Source organism: Aethalodelphis obliquidens, unplaced genomic scaffold (assembly GCF_003676395.1).
Source record: "Aethalodelphis obliquidens isolate GAN/ISIS:26980383/991018 unplaced genomic scaffold, ASM367639v1 scaffold5, whole genome shotgun sequence".
Classification (NCBI taxonomy): Eukaryota; Metazoa; Chordata; class Mammalia; order Artiodactyla; family Delphinidae; genus Aethalodelphis; species Aethalodelphis obliquidens.
Genome location: NW_020837949.1, coordinates 73,754,740 through 73,774,229, shown reverse-complemented (window position 1 = coordinate 73,774,229; position 19,490 = coordinate 73,754,740). Strand labels below are relative to the sequence as shown.

The following is a 19,490-nucleotide window of genomic DNA, read 5'->3' as shown; positions in this document are numbered from 1 at the left end:
TCAGTTTGTATCTATATCCATATCTATCTATATATCTATCTTTTCTATATCTATCTATATATCTATCTTTTATCTATATATCTATCTTTTCTTTTTCTATCTATATATCTATATATCTATATCTATCTATATATCTATCTATATATCTATCTATATCTATCTATATATATCTATCTTTTCTATATATCTATATATCTATCTATATATCTATCTTTTCTTTTTATCTATATATCTATCTATATATCTATCTTTTCTTTTTCAGATTATCTTCCATGATAGGTTATTACAAGATATTGAATATAGTTCCCTGTGCTATACAGTAGGTCCTTGTTGGTTATCTATTTTACATATAGTAGTGTGTATCTGTTAACCCCAAACTCCTAATTTATCCCCACCCCCTTCCCCTTTGGTAACCGTAAGTTTGTTTCCTATGTCTGTGAGTCTACTTCTTTTCTGTAAATAAGTTCGTTTGTATCATATTTTTTAGATTCCACATATAAATGATATCATACAGTATTTGTCTTTCTGTCTGACTTCACTTGGTTTGATATTCTCTAGGTTCATCCATGTTGCAGCAAATGGCAAAATTTCTTTCCTTTTTGTGGCTAATATTCCACTGTGTGTCTATACACCACATCTTCTTAAGCCAGTCGTTTGTTGATGGGCACTGGGGTTGTTTCCATGTCTTGGCTATTGTGAATAGTGCTGCTGTGAACACGGGGAGCATGTATACTTTGAATTATAGTTTTTTCCAGATATATGCCCAGGAGTGGGATTGCTGACACATGTGGTAACCCTATTTTTAGTTTTTAAAGGAACCTTCATACTGTTCTCTGTAGTGGCTGCACCAATTTACATTTCCACCAACAGCGTAGGAGGGTCAAAAAATATAGTATTAATACGAAATACCTGTAGAGCCAACTATTGAGAGAAGTTTTATAGCAAACCTGCTACAATTTCAGGACAATTTATCTACCACCCTCCCCAACACTTATTTCAAGCATTCCAAAACCTCCACCCACTTAATTTTTCACTCTTCATACCTGAGAACTCTAAGTAGTCTTCCCTGACCTGCATCAAATTAAGTCCCCCTGTTCTACACCACCATACTACCACTTACCTTTTCCCTCCTGGTATCTATCATAACTCCAAATTTACATTTATTTGCATCCTATTACTGAACTTATTATCACCATTATTAACTAAAGGTATTATTTGAATTCATTGTTGATTAAATTAATCGTTAATTAATTATATTATTATTACAGTTATTTACGTCATTACTACATTTATATTATGTCGGTGGCTGGTTCCCAGACTGTAAGCTCCAACAGAGCAGGGGCCTGTTTTTCGTTCAAGCTTGCGTACACAGCGCCGGACATACAGTAGTAGGTGTTAGGCCAATATTTGTTTATCAGCCTTCCTGACCTCTAAAACTCTCTGTCTAGTGAGGCTGGAAGACCCACGTGTGCAATGGTATAGAGCAGACCGTTTAAAGTTCCGGGGGTGGGCCTTGGTTGCCAGTTTTGCAAAGCGTACCCCGAAGCGAATGTTTTGAGAGGCGTCAGAACCCCGCCCCTTTACAACTACAGAACAAGTTCTGAGGCAGCCCTAAAACGCTTTCCCGGATCAGAGACACCGATTGCCGCAGAGGCTCTGCGCTCCAGGGTACTACCTGGAACAAACCCTGCAAAGATTCGGCGGGCGCCGCAGCCGGGCGTGCCAGCAGGAGGCTGCGCCGGGACTGCCCCCTCTCATTTCTCCCGCGCAAAACCGGGCCGGACGGCTCCACTCCCTCCCTCCACTGCAGGGGGGAGCCCGGCGCCCCCAGATGGGCAGCCACCCCGGGCGGCTCCCAGCTGCAGCCCCTCTTGCGCCGCCTGCAAAGCGAAGTTCACCGGTCGCGAAGTTTGGGTCCTGTAAGGGGAGCCTCGAGGGCTGGCGCCGCGGCGCCGAGTGGGCGGCGCGGTGCGCTCCCCCTGTCCCGGGCGCCGAGTGCGCCCCTCCCCCGGCCCGCCGGAGCTCCGGGCGGAGCGAGCGCGCTGCGCGGCCGCGGGCGACCTCCGTGCGCGGCCCCGTGGCGAGCGAGGCTCCCGTGGCCGCGTGCTGGGAGGAGGCCGGAGCCCAGCGGGGAAGAATGGAGTTGGCGACTGGCTCGCAGGTGAGGATCTGGCCGCCCGCCGCAGCCCGGACGCACCCTCGGCCTGCCTTCCCTTTGCGCTTGGCCCTGCGCCCCGCCTTGGGCTGGAAACGTGGCCCTCGGCTGCCGCGTTGTGGATCGGGCGCGCCCAGTCCCGCCGACGCCGGAGCGGGCACGCCCCGCAGGTGTGTGCGGTGTTTACGGTTGTGCCACCTGGAGCGGAGAGGCCGGGTGCCGCCGCACGCGGGCGCTCGCCGCTGGCCCGGGTGGGGCCTCGGGGTAGTCCGCTGGGTCGCTGCGGCCGCGAGCCCCGGGAGCGGATGAACTCTAGGGCAGTGCAGGCGGAGAGGCCGTAGCGGCGCAGCGACTGCGTTTGCGGTGCTCGTGGGACTGGGGGAGGGGGAAGCTTTTTCGGTGCGCGCCCCCCACTTTCTCCGGCATTGGCATGGAGATGAGTTTAAGTGTGATTTTCTAAAAAAGCATAGTCGAGAATCGGGCCAATTCAACTTGGATAATGGGGTTTAAAAAGCGTTGCTTTTGTATTTGTTCTAGAACTTTTGGAAATGTTTTTAAGGAACTTGTAACCGTTTGGGGGAACTGGCAGCGTTATTAGACCAGGTTAAAAAACAAAAAGCCCCAAGCTCCCAAACCGTGTATACAGCACCACCGCAGGTACCCATTATGGTTTTAACTAGGTCTTAAAAATCTCATTAACAAGCTCCCCCAAATTACAATGGGTGGTGGGACGTGGACTTAGCTTCAGTTTTCTTTTTTACTTTTTAAAAGCGCTTTTCTCTACTTTCTAGTAATGAATATACATAATTTATGCGGAGGTAAGCAATAAAAACTTTTTCAAACGAACTAAAAATAAACCTTTTAGAAAGGAAGCAGCTTGTAGGAGCCCGAGAGATGCTTTGTATGAGGGTTGGGTTTTTTCTTGCTTTTGTGAGCGCTTCTGACTCACTGCTTCCACCTTACCTTTGGCTGGTGTTTATCTCCTTTCTCCACCTGGGTGTTGGGCATCCGCAGGATTTGGGAGACGCGGAGCGACCGGGGCCCAGCTGCCGGGGTGGCCGGTGGTGCCTGAGCCCGTGACGCTGTCACCTGCCTGGGTCTGGCGGCACATTAGAGACCAAGCCACTAATGGTCGCTTTGGCCATTTGGTGATTTCTGAAAGGCTTCCTGAAAGTGGACACTTGAGAAAAATCTATTGTGGATGTTTAAGAGAAAGAGTATTTTTTGAATTTCTCCAATTAAGTGAGGTATTAAAAGCAAGGAAAACAAACTCAAGAAGGGATGGGACAGGCTTAGTTATTGTTTTTGTTTTTGCCCCTGACACTTACCATATAATTAGTATCCTAGGCTTTTAGGAGGTTTGGGTTTCTCCAGGATTTGAACCCTTCTGGAAGGAGCTTGTGAATTTCATCAGTAAATGTATCTTGATGATGTATCATTCCTGAAACATGTTGTTCTGGTGGTGCTGCGTCACCCACTACTTACATACACAGTTCCTGCTTAAGAAATTTAAAATGGGGCTTCCCTGGTGGCGCAGTGGTTGAGAGTCCGCCTGCCGATGCAGGGGACACGGGTTCGTGCCCTGGTCCGGGAAGATCCCACATGCCGCGGAGCGGCTGGGCCCGTGAGCCGTGGCCGCTGAGCCTGCGCGTCCGGAGCCTGTGCTCTGCAACGGGAGAGACCACAACAGTGAGAGGCCCACGTACCGCAAAAAAAAAAAAAAAAAGAAAGAAAGAAATTTAAAATGTCCCAGAATGTTTAGTTGGAGATGAACATTTTATTGTCAAATAATGAGGCTAACTTTTGGTAGCTCTAAAATGTTAAGTAAACTATTTACCATGTGGCAGTAAGCCACAAATTATATCTGACCCATTATGCATCCATTAGGGCAAATTACTTTTGTAAGATGATCAGGTTTGTTTTTTCTCTCCCCCCCCCCCCCCCCCCCCCCCCCCCCCCCCCCCCCCCCCCCCCCCCGTCAAAATACCTCCTAATTGACAGGGCAAATTAAGATGTGTGAGGATTTTTCTAGTGGAAATGTTCCTGTTCATCATAATTTAAGTGTGGGCGTATTATAGCCTCCTTAATTTAAATGAGTGGAGAGTGGTTTTACGGGGTGGGCAGGTGACTGCGGATAAGAGCACTTAATGAACACATCAGGCCCAGCAGGATGTTGAGTTCGTGTGGTTCTTCTCTGTACCTCAGCCTTATGCATAAAGCAGTGTGATGAACGGCCTGAAGCGGCGTGAGTGCACACTGAAGGAAGGCTCAGCCCAGTGTGCAGTGGGTTTTAATCTAACGCCTACAGCAGATATAATTTCCATCCCTTGTAAGGTATAGAGCTGGAAGGGGTTTAGTAAAGCCTCTTAGGCCCGATGTTATGAGTAAAGGGAACTAGGCAGGGAGGAAACAAGAAATTCGTTTCAACTCTGAACTCCTTGCTAGCCTCTGCTTTTCTGCAGCCTCAACAGTGTGTCGGATTTGATGTCCTCTGACAGTGATCACACCTCCCCTGGGCTCTAGTCCTTGTTGGGCTGACCACTGTGTCTTTGTGCTTTTGTATTGAATGATAGGAATAATGGCCAGTAAAGATGAGGGGATGGTCCCTTACTGAGAGCGCTCAGCAGCGAAGCTTGCAGGAGCTGGAGGATGGGACTGCCTCAGCTTCCTAGCAGAGAGGCTGGGAGGTCCTGAATGTCAGTGTAGTCCTTTTACTGTCTTCTACTGCTAGGGTGCAGGTTGGACCCTTAGAGAAGGAAATGATGCTAAATGTTCTCGTGAATATGCATGGAACATGCTGTTTGGAGGAGAAAAGGCATTTTTCTGATAGTTACCTCACAGACACAAAGTGTACCCATCTGATCCTGTGGCTTAAAATGTGTGCCCAGGGCTTCCCTGGTGGCGCAGTGGTTGAGAGTCCGCCTGCCAATGGCAGGGGACACGGGTTCGTGCCCCGGTCCGGGAAGATCCCACATGCCACGGAGCGGCTGGGCCCGTGAGCCATGGCCGCTGAGCCTGCGTGTGAGAGGCCCGCGTACTGCAAAAAAAAAAAAAAAAAAAATGTGTGCCCAGAGCCCCAGAAACTGGTCACAGAGCGGGGTCGTTTGTGACTTCTTAGAAGGCCAGCACATTCGTCGTTTTGATGTACTGCTGACCTCCCATCCATAAAAGAGCTGAATTCTCAGTGATCAGGAGAAACCTCAGATAGCACAGCAATTCCGATCTGGTCAGGTACACAGGACAGAAAACCGTAAGATACTTATGTGACTTAAAACAGTTTAGGAACAGTAAGTTAACAAAAAAGTTCAATAAAGCCATTCGAATAGAGTAGTCTAGGCGTCCTAGTTTTACATCGCCCTTGAGAGTTCTCTGTTACTCTCTTCGAGCTATAGTTTAGACTTTTTACGTCCAAGATACAGTTTTGTTTTGTAAAGGACATAGCTTTATGCATCAAAGTGGAATTGATGCAGGCTACTTGGGGAGGGATTGAGGTAAGAAAATATTTTGGGGACCATTTCCTTTTCCTTTTGAAAAGCAGTGGTTTGTGACTGTTTTTAAACAGGACCATTCAGAGGCACAGTAGGCATATGGCTGAAGTTAACGTGCACGATAGTTTCCTTCCATAGTGGTAAATGCCAGCACCCTGTGTATAGTGCAAAAATAGGTTGTGGAGTCTCACAGTGAAAGGGACCAGAATTTTAGTTCAAGTAGTTGATGGCTTCCTGCCTGTTTTTCTTCATGATCATCAGCTTATGCCAGAAGGCCCCCTGACTGGGTTAGTCCATTTGTCAGATGTCCTTTCAGCACCTACTGTGTGCTAGATATTATGTCAGTTACGGTGGAAGAAACAAAGACAGAAAACGCTGTTCGTTCCCCAGCCCCCTGCCATCAGAGGTCACCCTGGAACTCCTTGCCTCTTCTGCCTTTGCCAGAGCTCAGCTGGCTCCTGCCCTGAGCTGTAGGGACATAGGCGGCCTTGGGTTTTGGGGATGGGAGAAGACCTTAAGAGTCATCCTTCCCCAGCCCCCCAACCCGCCCCGCATCCTCCAAGGAAGGGAAACGATCAATTCCTTTTAAAAGTCGTGCTGTGCTAGGTACTTAATATTAACAGATTTAATCCTCACTGTAGTTCTCTGAAGTAGGTTGTATTATCTGCATTTTAAAGATAAGCCTAATAGAGTGATTTGCTCAGGGCAGCCTGGCAAGGAAGGAGCTGAGCCAGAATTCTGTCTCCAGAGCCGGGGCTTGACTCTTGCTGCTAGAATCACCAGGTCTTGGCAGGTCACACAACTTTCGCTGAAATGTTGTGAGGCTAGAAATCCTTCCTCAACTTACGTTGCCATTGAGATAAGCAAGGACACACCAAGTTTAACGTACTATTTAAATAGAAGGGGATGTCAGCGCTTTGGGGTTTTCTTACGATACCTTTACCCCTCCTTTTAAAGAGAAGGGCTGGGGCGTTAGCAGCAGCTGGTCTGGTTCTTTTTAAGGAACTGGACAAGTTATGCTTTGAGTAGGATTCTTTGGATGCTGTTTGTAAAAGTCAGCTTGGGAATATGAATAAGATCCACACAGTTTTTACATAGGAATGACTTTTAGATGAATTTTGTATTGTGCAGGTAATACGCTGTTCATAGAAGCTGAAAAGGAAACAAAAATTGAACTATTCTACGTCTCTACTCCCTGGGCATCATTTTCTAGACATTTTCCATTCAGTGTTTGCCTGTGTCCAAGTCACCATTTTTGGTTAACTCTTATGGTATGATTGCTGTTTGAATTCTGCTTTCTTTAGCACTGTCAGTACTATTTTTCTGAGTAGCTTGGAGTCTTTATGGTTTTCATTTTCAATGACTGTGTAATGTTTCATTCAGGTGTGTACTTTATGTTGAAAAGTTTTAAATTATTAACAAATAAATTTAAGAAACTTTGCAATGAATGTCTTGGGGTGGTACATACCGTATGCCCTGTGTTGAAGTCAATGCTGTTTTTAATTGCTGTTTCCCTGTCATGTACTTACTATCTGGTAGAATGTGCGTGATTTTCAATAGATGGGAACCTCTCACGTATTTTTTTCCTAAGGCATTTCCCCATTTGTTTTGCTGTATTAGCTGAGAGAAGGCACTTTTTGCCCGGGTTAGAATCAGGACTCATGATAACTAACCTGAAATAATGACTGTTTTCGTCCTGAACTTAGAGCCTCTAAGTTAAGCTTTCTTTGGTCTTGCTTATTTTAACTATAAATCATCTTCTAGATGGCATTCCCGAAAATGTGTGTTCATTGAAGTTCGGATATTCAAAGGTCAGACAGTAGGTTCACTCATTATAAAGTGGTTACTGAGAGCTAAAAAAAAGAAACTATTTCTTGATGTGAGTGCTGGTTATAATGGGTAGGTGCAGTTTGTAAAACTTCACCAAGCTCTGCACTTACGATCTAGGCATGTTCTGGTTGCATGTTGCACTTAAAACGTTAACAGAGTAGCGTATCGAATACTAAAGTAGGAAGTACGAGGTCTGAGGACTGTGCTTCTGGAGAGCCCAGGCTACCAGGTGTGTGGTGACACCTTCCCAGGTGTCTCGTATCCTGCCAGTGGAACCCATATCCTCAGGGCTGGACGTGGTCCAGGGGTCCCTCCCCACAAACCCCCTCTCCCGTTCCCCCAAACCCTCCATAGCAGCAGCACTGCTGTGTGGGCAGCCCCCCATATTTAAGCTCTACTGCTGGAGGATCCCATGGACCTGGTGAGTGCCTCGCATTTGTGAGTGAGCTCTGGCCTTTGAGTCTTCTGGCACAAGGCCTGGCCCTCCCTCAGCTGCCTGCTGGTAGAACTCCTCCTCTGTTAGGAGGGCCCAGGATTTACCCCAGGGTAATTTAATGGTTGATCACCTGAAATCACGTGGCAGGCCAAAGTGATAATTATCCCTGTGTGTGAAGGGCCTGGCGTATCATAGCTGTTAAATGTTTGTTGAATTTTTTAAGAAAGATGGTTTAGGGTTGTCAATGTATAGTGAGTGCAGGCATGAGTTACGACAAGCTGGAGCAGGGCTTCTGGCAATTTTCACTTGGACTAACTAATGGTGGAGGCCAGTTCGTACCTGTTCCAGAGGCCTGGAGGTGTGCAGTCCCACCCTGCCTGTGCAGGAGATTTTCTCATTAATCTCCAGTTTTGTCTTTAAAATCATGCCTATTCCGTGATACATTTTTATTTGTTTTAATACAAAAGTGCTATTTTAAACTATTCTCGTGGGGAAAAAAGTCTCATCACCTGTCCCACCTGTGGTTCTGAGAGCCCTCAGGCTGTCACTGAGCTCCCCAGCTTAAGGAATGGAACTGCCAAGTATAGAATTTAGCAAACAAACCTTTAATAAACACTGAAACAGGAAAGATATCCCCTTGCCCTGTCCCCCACCCCACACTATCTTTTCCCTTAAAGCTCCGTGAGTCTGAGGGTGTTTAAGACGGGGGGGTGGGGGGGTGGGAATTTCACGGATACTGAATTCCCTAAGAATATTTTTTAATGCAAAATGGCTCGTGCCCTTTATTTTGTTCTCCATTAGCATTGGTGTAAAATGGAAAGTTAAGAAAAATAAAAGTACATTTAACTGTCATCTTTTTTTTAATTTTAATTTTTTATTGAAGTATAGTTGTTTTAAAGTGTTGTGTTAGTTTCTGAGGTACAGCAAAAGTGATTCAGTTATACGTATATATATTCTTTTTCATATCTTTTTCCACTATGGTTTATTATAGGATATTGAATATAGTTCCCTGTGATGAACAGTAGGACCTTGTTGTTTATCTGTTTTATATACATTTTATTATATATATTTTCATATAATATTTGCCAATCCCAAACTCTTAATTTATCCTTCCCCCACCACCCCTTTTCCCCTTTGGTAACCATAAGTTTGTTTTCTATGTCTGTGAGTCTGTTTCTGTTTTGTAAATAAGTTTATGTCATATTTTAAATTCCACATAAAAATGATATCATGGTATTTGTGTTTTTCTAACTTACTTCACTTAGTATGATAATCTCTAGGTCCATCCATGTTGCTGCAAATGGCATTATTTCATTCTTTTTTATGGTTGAGTAATATTCCATTGTATATATGTACCATACTTTATCTGTTCATCTGTTGATGGACGCTTAGGGTGTTTCTATGTTTTGGTTATTGTGAATAGTGCTGCTATGAACATAGAGATGCGTGTATCTTTTTGAATTATAGTTTTGTCCAGATATATGCCCAGGAGTGGGATTGCTGGATCATATGGTAATTCTATTCTTAGTTTTCTGAGGAACTTCCATACTGTTCTCCATAGTGGCTGCACCAGTTTACATTCCGGCCTACCGACAGTGTAGGAGGGTTCCCTTTTCTCCACACCCTCTCCAGCATTAGTTATTTGCAGACTTTTTAAAGATGGGCATTCTGACCAGTGTGAGGTGACAACCTCACTGTAGTTTTGATTTGCATTTCTCTAACAGTTACCGATGCTGAGCATGTTTTCATGTGCCTGTTGGCCATCTGCATGTCTTTGTTGGTGAAATGTCTATTTAGGTCTTCTGCCCATGTTTTGATTGGGTTGTTTGTTTTTTTGATATTGAGCTATATGATCTGTTATTATATTTTGGAAATTAGACCCTTGTCGGTCACATCATTTGCAAATATTTTCTCCCATTGTGTAGTCTGTCTTATCGTTTTCTTCATGGTTTCTTTTGCTGTGCAAAAGCTTATAAGATTATTTAGGTCCCGTTTGTTTAATTTTTTTTCATTTGTTTTTTCATTTGTTTAATTTTTTTAACGTCTTTATTGGAGTATAATTGTTTACAATGGTGTGTTAGTTTCTGCTTTAAAACTAGTGAATCAGCTGTACATATACATATATCCCCATATCTCCTCCCTCTTGCATCTTCCTACCACCCTCCCTATCCCACCCCTGTAGGTGGTCACGAAGCGCCAAGCTGATCTCCCTGTGTTATGTGGCTGCTTCCCGCTAGCTATCTATTTTACGTTTGGTAGTGTACATATGTCCATGCCACTCTCTCACTTTGTCCCAGCTTACCCTTTCCCCTCCCCGTGTCCTCAAGTCCATTCTCCATGCCTGCGTCTTTATTCCTGTTCTGCCCCTAGTTTCTTCAGAACCACTTTTTTTTTTTTAAGATTCCATATATATGTGTTAACATACTGTATTTGTTTTTCTCTTTCTGACTTACTTCACTCTGTATGACAGATTCTAGGTCCATCCACCTCACTACAAATAACTCAATTTCGTTTCTTTTTATGGCTGAGTAATATTCCATTGTATATATGTGCCACATCTTCTTTATCCATGCATCTGTCAGTGGATATTTAGGTTGCTTCCATGTCCTGGCTATTGTAAATAGAGCTGCAATGAACATTGTGGTACATGACTCTTTTTGAATTATGGTTTTCTCAGGGTATATGCCCAGTAGTGGGATTACTGGGTCGTATGGTAGTTCTATTTGTAGTTTTTTAAGGAACCTCCATACTGTTCTCCATAGTGGCTGTATCAGTTTACATTCCCACCAGCAGTGCAACAGGGTTCCCTTTTTTCCACACCCTCTCCAGCATTTATTGTTTGTAGATTTTTTGATGATGGCCATTCTGACCGGTGTCAGGTGATACCTCATTGTAGTTTTGATTTGCATTTCTCTAATGATCAGTGATGTTGAGCATCCTTTCATGTGTTTGTTGGCAATCTGTATATCTTCTTTGGAGAAATGTCTGTTGAGGTCTTCTGCCCATTTTTGGATTAGGTTGTTTTTTTCATATTGAGCTGCATAAGCTGCTTGTAAATTTTGGAGATTAGTCCTTTGTTTGCAACCCTCCCATTCTGAGGGTTGTCTTTTTGTCTTGTTTATGGTTTCCTTTGCTATGCAAAAGCTTTTAAGTTTCATTAGGTCCCATTTGTTTGTTTTTATTTTTATTTCCATTTCTCTAGGAGGTGGGTCCAAAAGGATCTTGCTGTTATTTATGTCATGGAGTGTTCTGCCTGTGTTTTCCTCTAAGAGTTTTATAGTGTCTGACCTTACATTTAGGTCTTTAATCCGTTTTGAATTTATTTTTGTGTATGGTGTTAGGGAGTGTTCTAATTTCATTCTTTTACATGTAGCTTTCCAGTTTTCCCAGCACCACTTATTGAAGAGGCTGTCTTTTCTCCATTGTATATTCTTGCCTCCTTTATCAAAGATAAGGTGACCATGTGAGCATAGGTTTACCTCTGGGCTTTCTCTCCTGTTCCACTGATCTATATTTCTGGTTTTGTGCCAGCACCATACTATCTTGATTACTGTAGCATTGTAGTATAGTCTAAAGTCAGGGAGCGTGATTTCTCCGGCTCTGTTTTTCTTTCTCAAGATTGTTTTGGTTATTTGGGGTTTTTTGTGTTTCCATACAAATTGTGAAATTTTTTCTAGTTCTGTGAAAAATGCCATTGGTAGTTTGATAGGGATTGCATCGAATCTGTAGCTAGCTTTCTGTAGTATAGTCATTTTCACAACATGGACTCTTCTAATCAAAGAACATGGTATATCTCTCCATCTGTTTGTATCCTTAATTTCTTTCATCAGTGTTTTATGGTTTTCTGCATACAGGTCTTCTGCCTCCTTATGTAGGTTTATTCCTAGGTATTTTATTCTTTTTGTTGTAATGGTAAATGGGAGTGTTTCTTTAATTTCTTTTTCAGATTTTTCATCATTAGTGTATAGGAATGCAAGAGATTTCTGTGCGTTAATTTTGTATTCTGCTACTTTACCAAATTCATTGATTAGCTCCAGTAGTTTTCTGGTAGCATCTTTAGTATTGTCTATGTATAGTATCATGTCATCTGCAAACAGTGACAGTTTTACTTCTTCTTTTCCGATTTGGATTCCTTTTATTTCTTTTTCCTCTCTGATCGCTATGGCTAAAACTTCTAAAACTGTGTTGAGTAATAGTGGTGAGAGTGGGCAACCTTGTCTTGTTCCTGATCTTAGTGGAAATGATTTCAGTGTTTCACCATTGAGAACGATGTTGGCTGTTGGTTTGTCATATACGGCCTTTATTTTGTTGAGGTAAGTTCCCTCTATGCCTACCTTCTGGAGGGTTTTTATCATAAATTGGTGATGAATTATATCGAAAGCTTTTTCTGCATTTATTGAGATCATCATCTGGTTTTTCTCTTTCAGTTTGTTATTATGGTTTATCACATTGATTGATTTGCGTATATTGAGGAATTCTTGCATTCCTGGGATAAACCCCTGTTGATCACGGTGTTGATCCTTTTAATGTGCTGTTGGATTCTGTTTGCTAGTATTTTGTTGAGGATTTTTGCATCTGTGTTCATCAGTGTTATTGGCCTGTATTTTTCTTTTTTTGTAACTTCTTTGTCTGGTTTTGGTATCAGGGTGATGGTGGCCTCACAGAATGAGTTTGGGAGTGTTCCTCCCTCTGCTATATTTTGGAAGACAATTGAGAAGGATAGGTGTTAGCTCTTCTCTAAATGTTTGGTAGAATTCGCCTGTGAAGCCATCTGGTCCTGGGCTTGTGTCTATTGGAAGATTTTTAATCACAGTCTCAATTTCAGTGCTTGTGGTTGGTCTGTTCATATTTTCTATTGCTTCCTATTTCAGTCTCGGAAGGTTATGCTTTTATAAGAATCTGTCCATTTCTTCCAGGTTGTACATTTTATTGGCATAGAGTTGCTTATAGTAATCTCTCATGATCCTTTGTATTTCTGCAGTGTCAGTTGTTACTTCTCCTTTTTCATTTCTAATTCTGTTGATTTCAGTCTTCTCCCTTTTTTTCTTGATGAGTCTGGCTAATGGTTTATCAATTTTGTTTATCTTCTCAAAGAACCAGCTTTTAGTTTTTTTGATCTTTGCTATCGTTTCCTTCATTCCTTTTTCATTTATTTCTGATCTGATATTTATGATTTCTTTCCTTCTGATAACTTCGGGGTTTTTTTGTTCTTCTTTCTCTGATTGCTTTAAGTGTAAGGTTAGGTTGTTTATTTGAGATGTTTCTTGAGGTAGGATTGTATTGCTATAAGCTTCCCTCTTAGAACTGCTTTTGCTGCATCCCATAGGTTTTGGGTCGTCGTGTTTTCATTGTCATTCGGTTTTAGGCATTTATTGATTTCCTCTTTGATTTCTTCGGTGATTTCTTGGTTATTTGGTAGCCATGTGTTTGTATTTTTTACAGATTTTTTTCCTGTAATTGGTACCTAGTCTTATAGCATTGTGGTCAGAAAAGACACTTGATACGATTTCAGTTTTCGTAAATTTACCAAGACTTGATTTGTGACCCAAGATGATCTGATCTATCCTGGAGAATGTTCCATGAACACTTGAGAAGAAAGTGTATTCTGTTTTTGGATGGAATGTCCTGTAAGTATCAATTAAGTCCATCTTGTTTAATGGACCATTTAAAGGTTGTGTTTCCTTATTTATTTTCATTTTGGATGATCTGTCTATTGGTGAAAGTGGGGTCTTAAAGTCCCCTACTATGAATGTGTTACTGTCGATTTCCCCTTTTATGGCTGTTAGCATTTGCCTTATGTATTGAGGTGCTCCTATGTTGGGTGCATAAATATTTACAATTGTTATATTTTCTTTTTTGATTGATCTCTTGATCATTGTGTAGTGCCCTTCTTTGTTTCTTGTAATAGTCTTTATTTTAAAGTCTGTTTTGTCTGATATGAGTATTGCTACTCCAGCTTTCTTTTGATTTCCATTTGCCTGGAATATCTTTTTCCATCCCTTCACTTTCAGTCTGTATGTGTCCCTAGGTCTGAAGTGGGTCTCTTGTAGACAGCATATATACGGGTCTTGTTGTATCCATTCAGCCAGTCTGTGTTGTTTAGTTGGAACATTTAATCCATTTACATTTAAGGCAGTTATTGATATGTATGTTCCTATTACCATTTTCTTAATTGTTTTGTGTTTGTTATTGTAGGTCTTTTTCTTCTCTTGTGTTTCCTGCCTAGAGAAGTTCCTTTAGCGTTTGTTGTAACGCTGGTTTGGTGGTGCTGAATTCTCTCAGCTTTTGCTTGTCTGTAAAGGTTTTAATTTCTCCGTCGAATCTGAGGACTGAGGTCCTTGCTGGGTAGAGTAATCTTGGTTGTAGATTTTTCCCTTTCATCACTTTAAATATGTCCTGCCACTCCCTTCTGGCTTGCAGAGTTTCTGCTGAAAGATCAGCTATTAACCTTATGGGAATTCCCTTCTATGTTATTTGCTGCTTTTTCCTTGCTGCTTTTAATATTTTTTCTTTGTATTTAATTTTTGATAGTTTGATTAATATGTGTCTTGGCGTGTTTCTCCTTGGATTTATCCTGTATGGGCCTCTCTGTGCTTCCTGGACTTGATTGATTATTTCCTTTCCCATATTAGGGAAGTTTCAACTATAATCTCTTCTAATATTTTCTCAGTCCCTTTTTTTTTTCTTCTTCTTCTGGGACCTCCTATAATTCAAATTTTGGTGTGTTCAATGTTGTCCCAGAGGTCTCTGAGACTGTTCTCAATTCTTTTCATTCTTTTTCCTTTATTCTGCTTTGTGGTAGTTATTTCCACTATTTTATCTTTCAGGTCACTTATCCGTTCTTCTTCCTCAGTTATTCTGCTATTGATTCCTTCTAGAGAAACTTTCATTTCTTTTATTCTGTTGTTCATCATTGTTTGTGTTTGCTCTTTAGTTCTTTTAGGTCCTTGTTAAAAGTTTCTTGTATTTTCTCCATTCTGTTTCCAAGATTTTGGATCATATTTACTATCATTACTCTGAATTCTTTTTCAGGTAGACTGCCTGTTTCCTCTTCATTTGTTTGATCTGGTGGGTTTTTACCTTGTTCCTTCATCTGCTATATATTTCTGTCTTCTCATTTTGCTTAACTTACTGTGTTTGGGCGTCTGCTTTTCGCAGGCTGCAGGTTCATAGTTCCCGTTGTTTTTGGTGTCTGCTGCCAGTGGTTAAGTTTGGTTCACTGGGTTGTGTAGGCTTCCCGGTGGGGGGGACTGGTGCCTGTTTTCTGGTGGATGAGGCTGGATCTTGTCTCTCTGGTGGGCAGGGTCACATCTGGTGGTGTGTTTTGGGGTGTCTGTGACCTTATTATGATTTTAGGCAGTCTCTCTGCTAATGTGTAGGGTTGTGTTCCTGTCTTGGTAGTTGTTTGGCATAGGGTGTCCAGCACTGTAGCTTGCTGGTTGTTCAGTGGGGCTGGGTCTTAGCATTGAGATGGAGATCTCTGGGAGAGCTTTTGCCATTTGATATTATGTGGAGCCAGGAGGTCTCTGGTGGACCAGTGTCCTGAACTCAGCTCTCCCACCTCAGTGGCTCAGGCCTGACACCTGGCCGGAGCACCAAGACCCTGTCAGCCACACGGCTCAGAAGGAAAGGGAGAAAAAAATAAATAAAATAAACAAATTATTTAAATAAAAATTTTTAAAGTATTATTAAAAATAAAGAAGTAAAAGAGTAATAAAGAAAAAGAAAGAAGAGAGCAACCAAACCTAAAAACAAATCCACCAATGATAACAAGTACTAAAAACTATACTAAAAAAAAAAAGGACAGATAGAATCCTAGGACAGATGGTAAAAGCAAAGCTATACAGACAGAATCACACAAAGAAACATACACACTCACAAAAAGAGAAAAAGAAAAAATATATATGTATATTAAAAATAAAAAGGAAGACAGCAACCAAGTCAATAAACAAATCTACTATTGATAATAAGCTCTAAATACTAAACTAAGGTAAACATAAAACCAGAAGCAAACTAGATGCAGAAAGCAAACCCAAAGTCTACGGTTGTTCCCAAGGTCCACCTCCTCAATTTGGGATGATTCGTTGTCTATTCATGTATTCCACAGATGCAGGGTACATCCAGTTGACTGTGGAGATTTAATCCGCTGCTCCTGAGGCTGCTGGGAGGAATTTTCCTTTCTCTTCTTTGTTCACACAGCTCCCGGGGTTCAGCTTTGGATTTGGCCCAGCCTCTGCGTGTAGGTCGCCTGAGGGCGTCTGTTCCCCGCCCAGACAGGACGGGGTTAAAGGAGCAGCTGATTCGGGGGCTCTGGCTCACTCAGGCCGGAGGGAGGGAGGGAGGGAGGGGTATGGAATGCGGGGCGAGCCTGTGGCGGCAGAGGCCGGCGTGACGTTGCACCAGCCTGAGGTGCGCCGTGTTCTCCCGGGGAAGTTGTCCCTGGATCCCGGGACCCTGGCAGTGGCGGGCTGCACAGGCTCCCGGGAGGGGACGTGTGGAGAGTGACCTGTGCTCACACACAGGCTTCTTGGTGGCTGCAGCAGCAGCCTTAGCATCTCATGCCCGTCTCTGGGGTCTGCGCTGAGAGCCGTGGCTCGCGCCCCTCTCTGGAGCTCGTTTAGGCGGTGCTCTGAACCCCTTCTCCTTGCACACCCTGAAACAATGGTCTCTTGCCTCTTAGGCAGGTCTAGACTTTTCCCGGACTCCCTCCTGGCTAGCTGTGGTGCACTAACCCCCTTCAGGCTGTGTTCACGCAGCCAACCTCAGTCCTCTCCCTGGGATCCGACCTCCAAAGCCCGAGCCTCAGCTCCCAGCCCCCGCCCGCCCCGGCGGGTGAGCAGAGAAGCCTCTCGGGCTGGTGAGTGCTGCTCGGCACCATTCCTCTGTGCGGGAATCTCTCTGCTTTGCCCTCCGCACCCCTGTTGCTGCGCTCTCCTCCGCGGCTCCGAAACTCCCCCCGCCACCCGCAGTCTCCAGCCGCGAAGGAGCTTCTGGAGTGTGGAAACTTTTCCTCCTTCACAGCTCCCTCCCAGAGGTGCAGGTCCCGTCCCTATTCTTTGTTTGTTTTTTCTTTTTTCTTTTGCCCTACCCAGGTACGTGGGGAGTTTCTTGCCTTTTGGGAGGTCTGAGGTTTCTGCCAGTGTTCAGTAGGTGTTCTGTAGGAGTTGTTCCACATGTAGATGTATTTCTGATGTATTTGTGGGGAGGAAGGTGATCTCCACGTCTTACTCCTCTGCCATCTTGAAGGTTCCTCCTCAGCTCTCCCCATTTGTTTATTTTTGCTTTTATTTCTATAACTTTGTGGGACTGAGTTAAGAAAACTTTACTACGATTTGCAGAGAATGTTTTGCCTAATTTCATTTCTAGGAGTTTTATGTTGTCATGTTTTATATTTAAGTCTTTACGCCATTTTGAGTTTATTTTTGTGTATGGTGTGATGGTGTGTTTTAACTTCATTGATTTACATGTAGCTGTCCAGCTTTCCCAGCACCAATTGCTGAAGAGACTGTGTTCTCCATTGTATGTTCTTTCCTCCTTTGTTGAAGATTAATTGACCATAGATGTGTGGGTTTATTTCTGGGCTCTCTGTTCTGTTCCACTGATCCATATTTCTGTTTTTGTGCCAGTACTGTGCTGTTGAAAATCATTGTTTATTCTTAATTCTCTGTTTTTTTTCTCACAATTGGTCCCAGGCATTTTTTATTGGGGGATTTTGAAAAATTAAAATAGTTGAAGCCAATGGGGTCTCATCCAGCCTTTCTCACGCGTGCCCATGGCCTCTTACAGAAGGCTTTCCTTACCTGACTTAAAAAGAAAAACAAAAACAAAAGAACACCTCATTCTCTTTTCCCACACTGACAGCTTCAAAAACTCACTGAAAAGAGCATCTAGTTGTCTTCGTGACCTTTATGGTAGCAAGTGGATCCTCTTCCCTGACTGTAATTAGGAGCTGAGAAAGGATACACTCTTAGGAGTGTGTACATTCACTGTGGCACAAAGCCAGGAGCCAAGTGGTGTTGGCAGCCTGCACGGGCCAGCATCCCAGGGATTGTTTGGTGTGTTTTCCACTAGCAGGGCAGAAGTGTGTCAAGGGGATCCCTCTACAAAGGCTTCCGGAGCTGGGCTGTGGGATGAAGAGTTTTCCCCCTCATCCCTCAAAAGTGTGAAGATCTGTTCAGTACTTGTCTGCATTGAGCACAGGGACACTAGCCTCCCCTGAAAGATGATGTTCCCTCTGCCTTGAGGTTCTCCAGACTCCTGCTTCCACCTGTGAATTTCCTGCAAGTCCTCTAGGCTGACTTTGTCCCACAGCTGTGTGGACGTGGCCGACCTCGAGGCTCTTAGAATTCTTCCTGACCATCCCCAAATGTCTGGGTCAGGTGCCCTCCTGGGCTGACCTCCCTGTTTGTATTTATCGCACCACATTGAAATTGACTATAGAGTGTGTCACCCCACCGTTATGACTCATTGCTCATCGGATCCCTTAGCATGGTGCCCAGCACACGTTGGTACAATTATACTCTGTAATCACTTGGAATAATGAACATTGACATAGCGTCTTCTACTTCACAGGATGCTTTCCAGTAATAGTTTGGAAGCTGGCAGAGCTCTGTACAAATCTTCTTATTCTTTTCCTTCTGGGTAAATGGGAGGAGTGCACTTTCCTGGCTCCTGAGGCAGGCAAAGCTACTTGATGTGCTCTGGCTGATGACATTTGAGCAGAAGGGTTGTGTGTCATGTCCAGGTGGAATTCTTTAAAGCCAGTGCACCATCTACCCCGTCTCCCTCCCTCTGCTGCTGCCTCTGCCTGTATTCCCCGTGGTGGAAGTTCTGTCACCCTGGGTCCTGTGTGAGGACAGTGTGGAGTGGTTCATCGGGCTGGCCCGGGACAAACCTGTCATATGAACAAGAAGGAAGCCTTTCTTGCTGTAGACCGTCCAGACTTGGAGTTGTTTGCTGCTGCTTTATAACCTGCCCTGTCCTGACAGACACGCAAAGGCACACGTATTTCAATTTGTATTCTCTCTGGTTGTCACCTGAGTGAACTGGGGTCGCGGTGGTAATAGAAGTATGTGGGCTTCTTTTGGCTTGTCGTTGTGTGGTGGGGGGAATATGCCTGTTATTAAGTGGTTCAGAGTTCAGGGATGTTAAGTGCCCTGTGGCAGGCGGGGCAGGAGAGTTCCACAGGAAGAAGCCACCAAAATGTCAACAGCAGCTTGTTGAAAAACATAGAGCAGACTAGTCTGCTTGGATAATCAGTCTTTTAGAGTACAAAGAAATCTTAACATTGGCTTCACATTTCCTGTCTGCTGACTTTTCTGGAAAAGGAAATTACCCAGGACTTTCCAAGTGGTTTGGCTCACTTCTCTACCAGGACCTCTGCCAAAACTTCAGTTCCTTGGCTACCCTTCTGAATAACTATTCTAAACCCTAGACACAGACACGTCTATAAATTTCTTCCCACTTATATTTTCTCTTTTAAAAATAGCATTGATTTTTTTTTCTTCTGCTTTTCTTATTGTGGTAGAATGTACATAACATAAATTTTACTATCTTAACCATTTGCAAGTGTATAATTCAG

The 19,490-nt window shown here is 43.4% G+C and overlaps 1 protein-coding gene across 7 annotated transcripts in view; it reads left to right on the top strand.

Moving 5' to 3' along the window:
• Positions 1-1,659: 1,659 nt before the first annotated feature.
• Positions 1,660-19,490, top strand: part of CDCA7L (cell division cycle associated 7 like) — a 51,688-nt gene continuing 33,857 nt past the window's right edge. For 2 of the 7 annotated variants that reach the window (XM_027102650.1, XM_027102653.1), the window contains exon 1: positions 1,660-2,161. In XM_027102650.1, coding sequence (XP_026958451.1) covers positions 1,832-2,161 — 330 coding nt within the window. In that variant the 5' untranslated portion in view covers positions 1,660-1,831. The remainder of the gene's footprint in view (positions 2,162-19,490) is intronic. The other 5 variants (XM_027102649.1, XM_027102648.1, XM_027102654.1 and 2 more) reach the window with 4 other exon arrangements.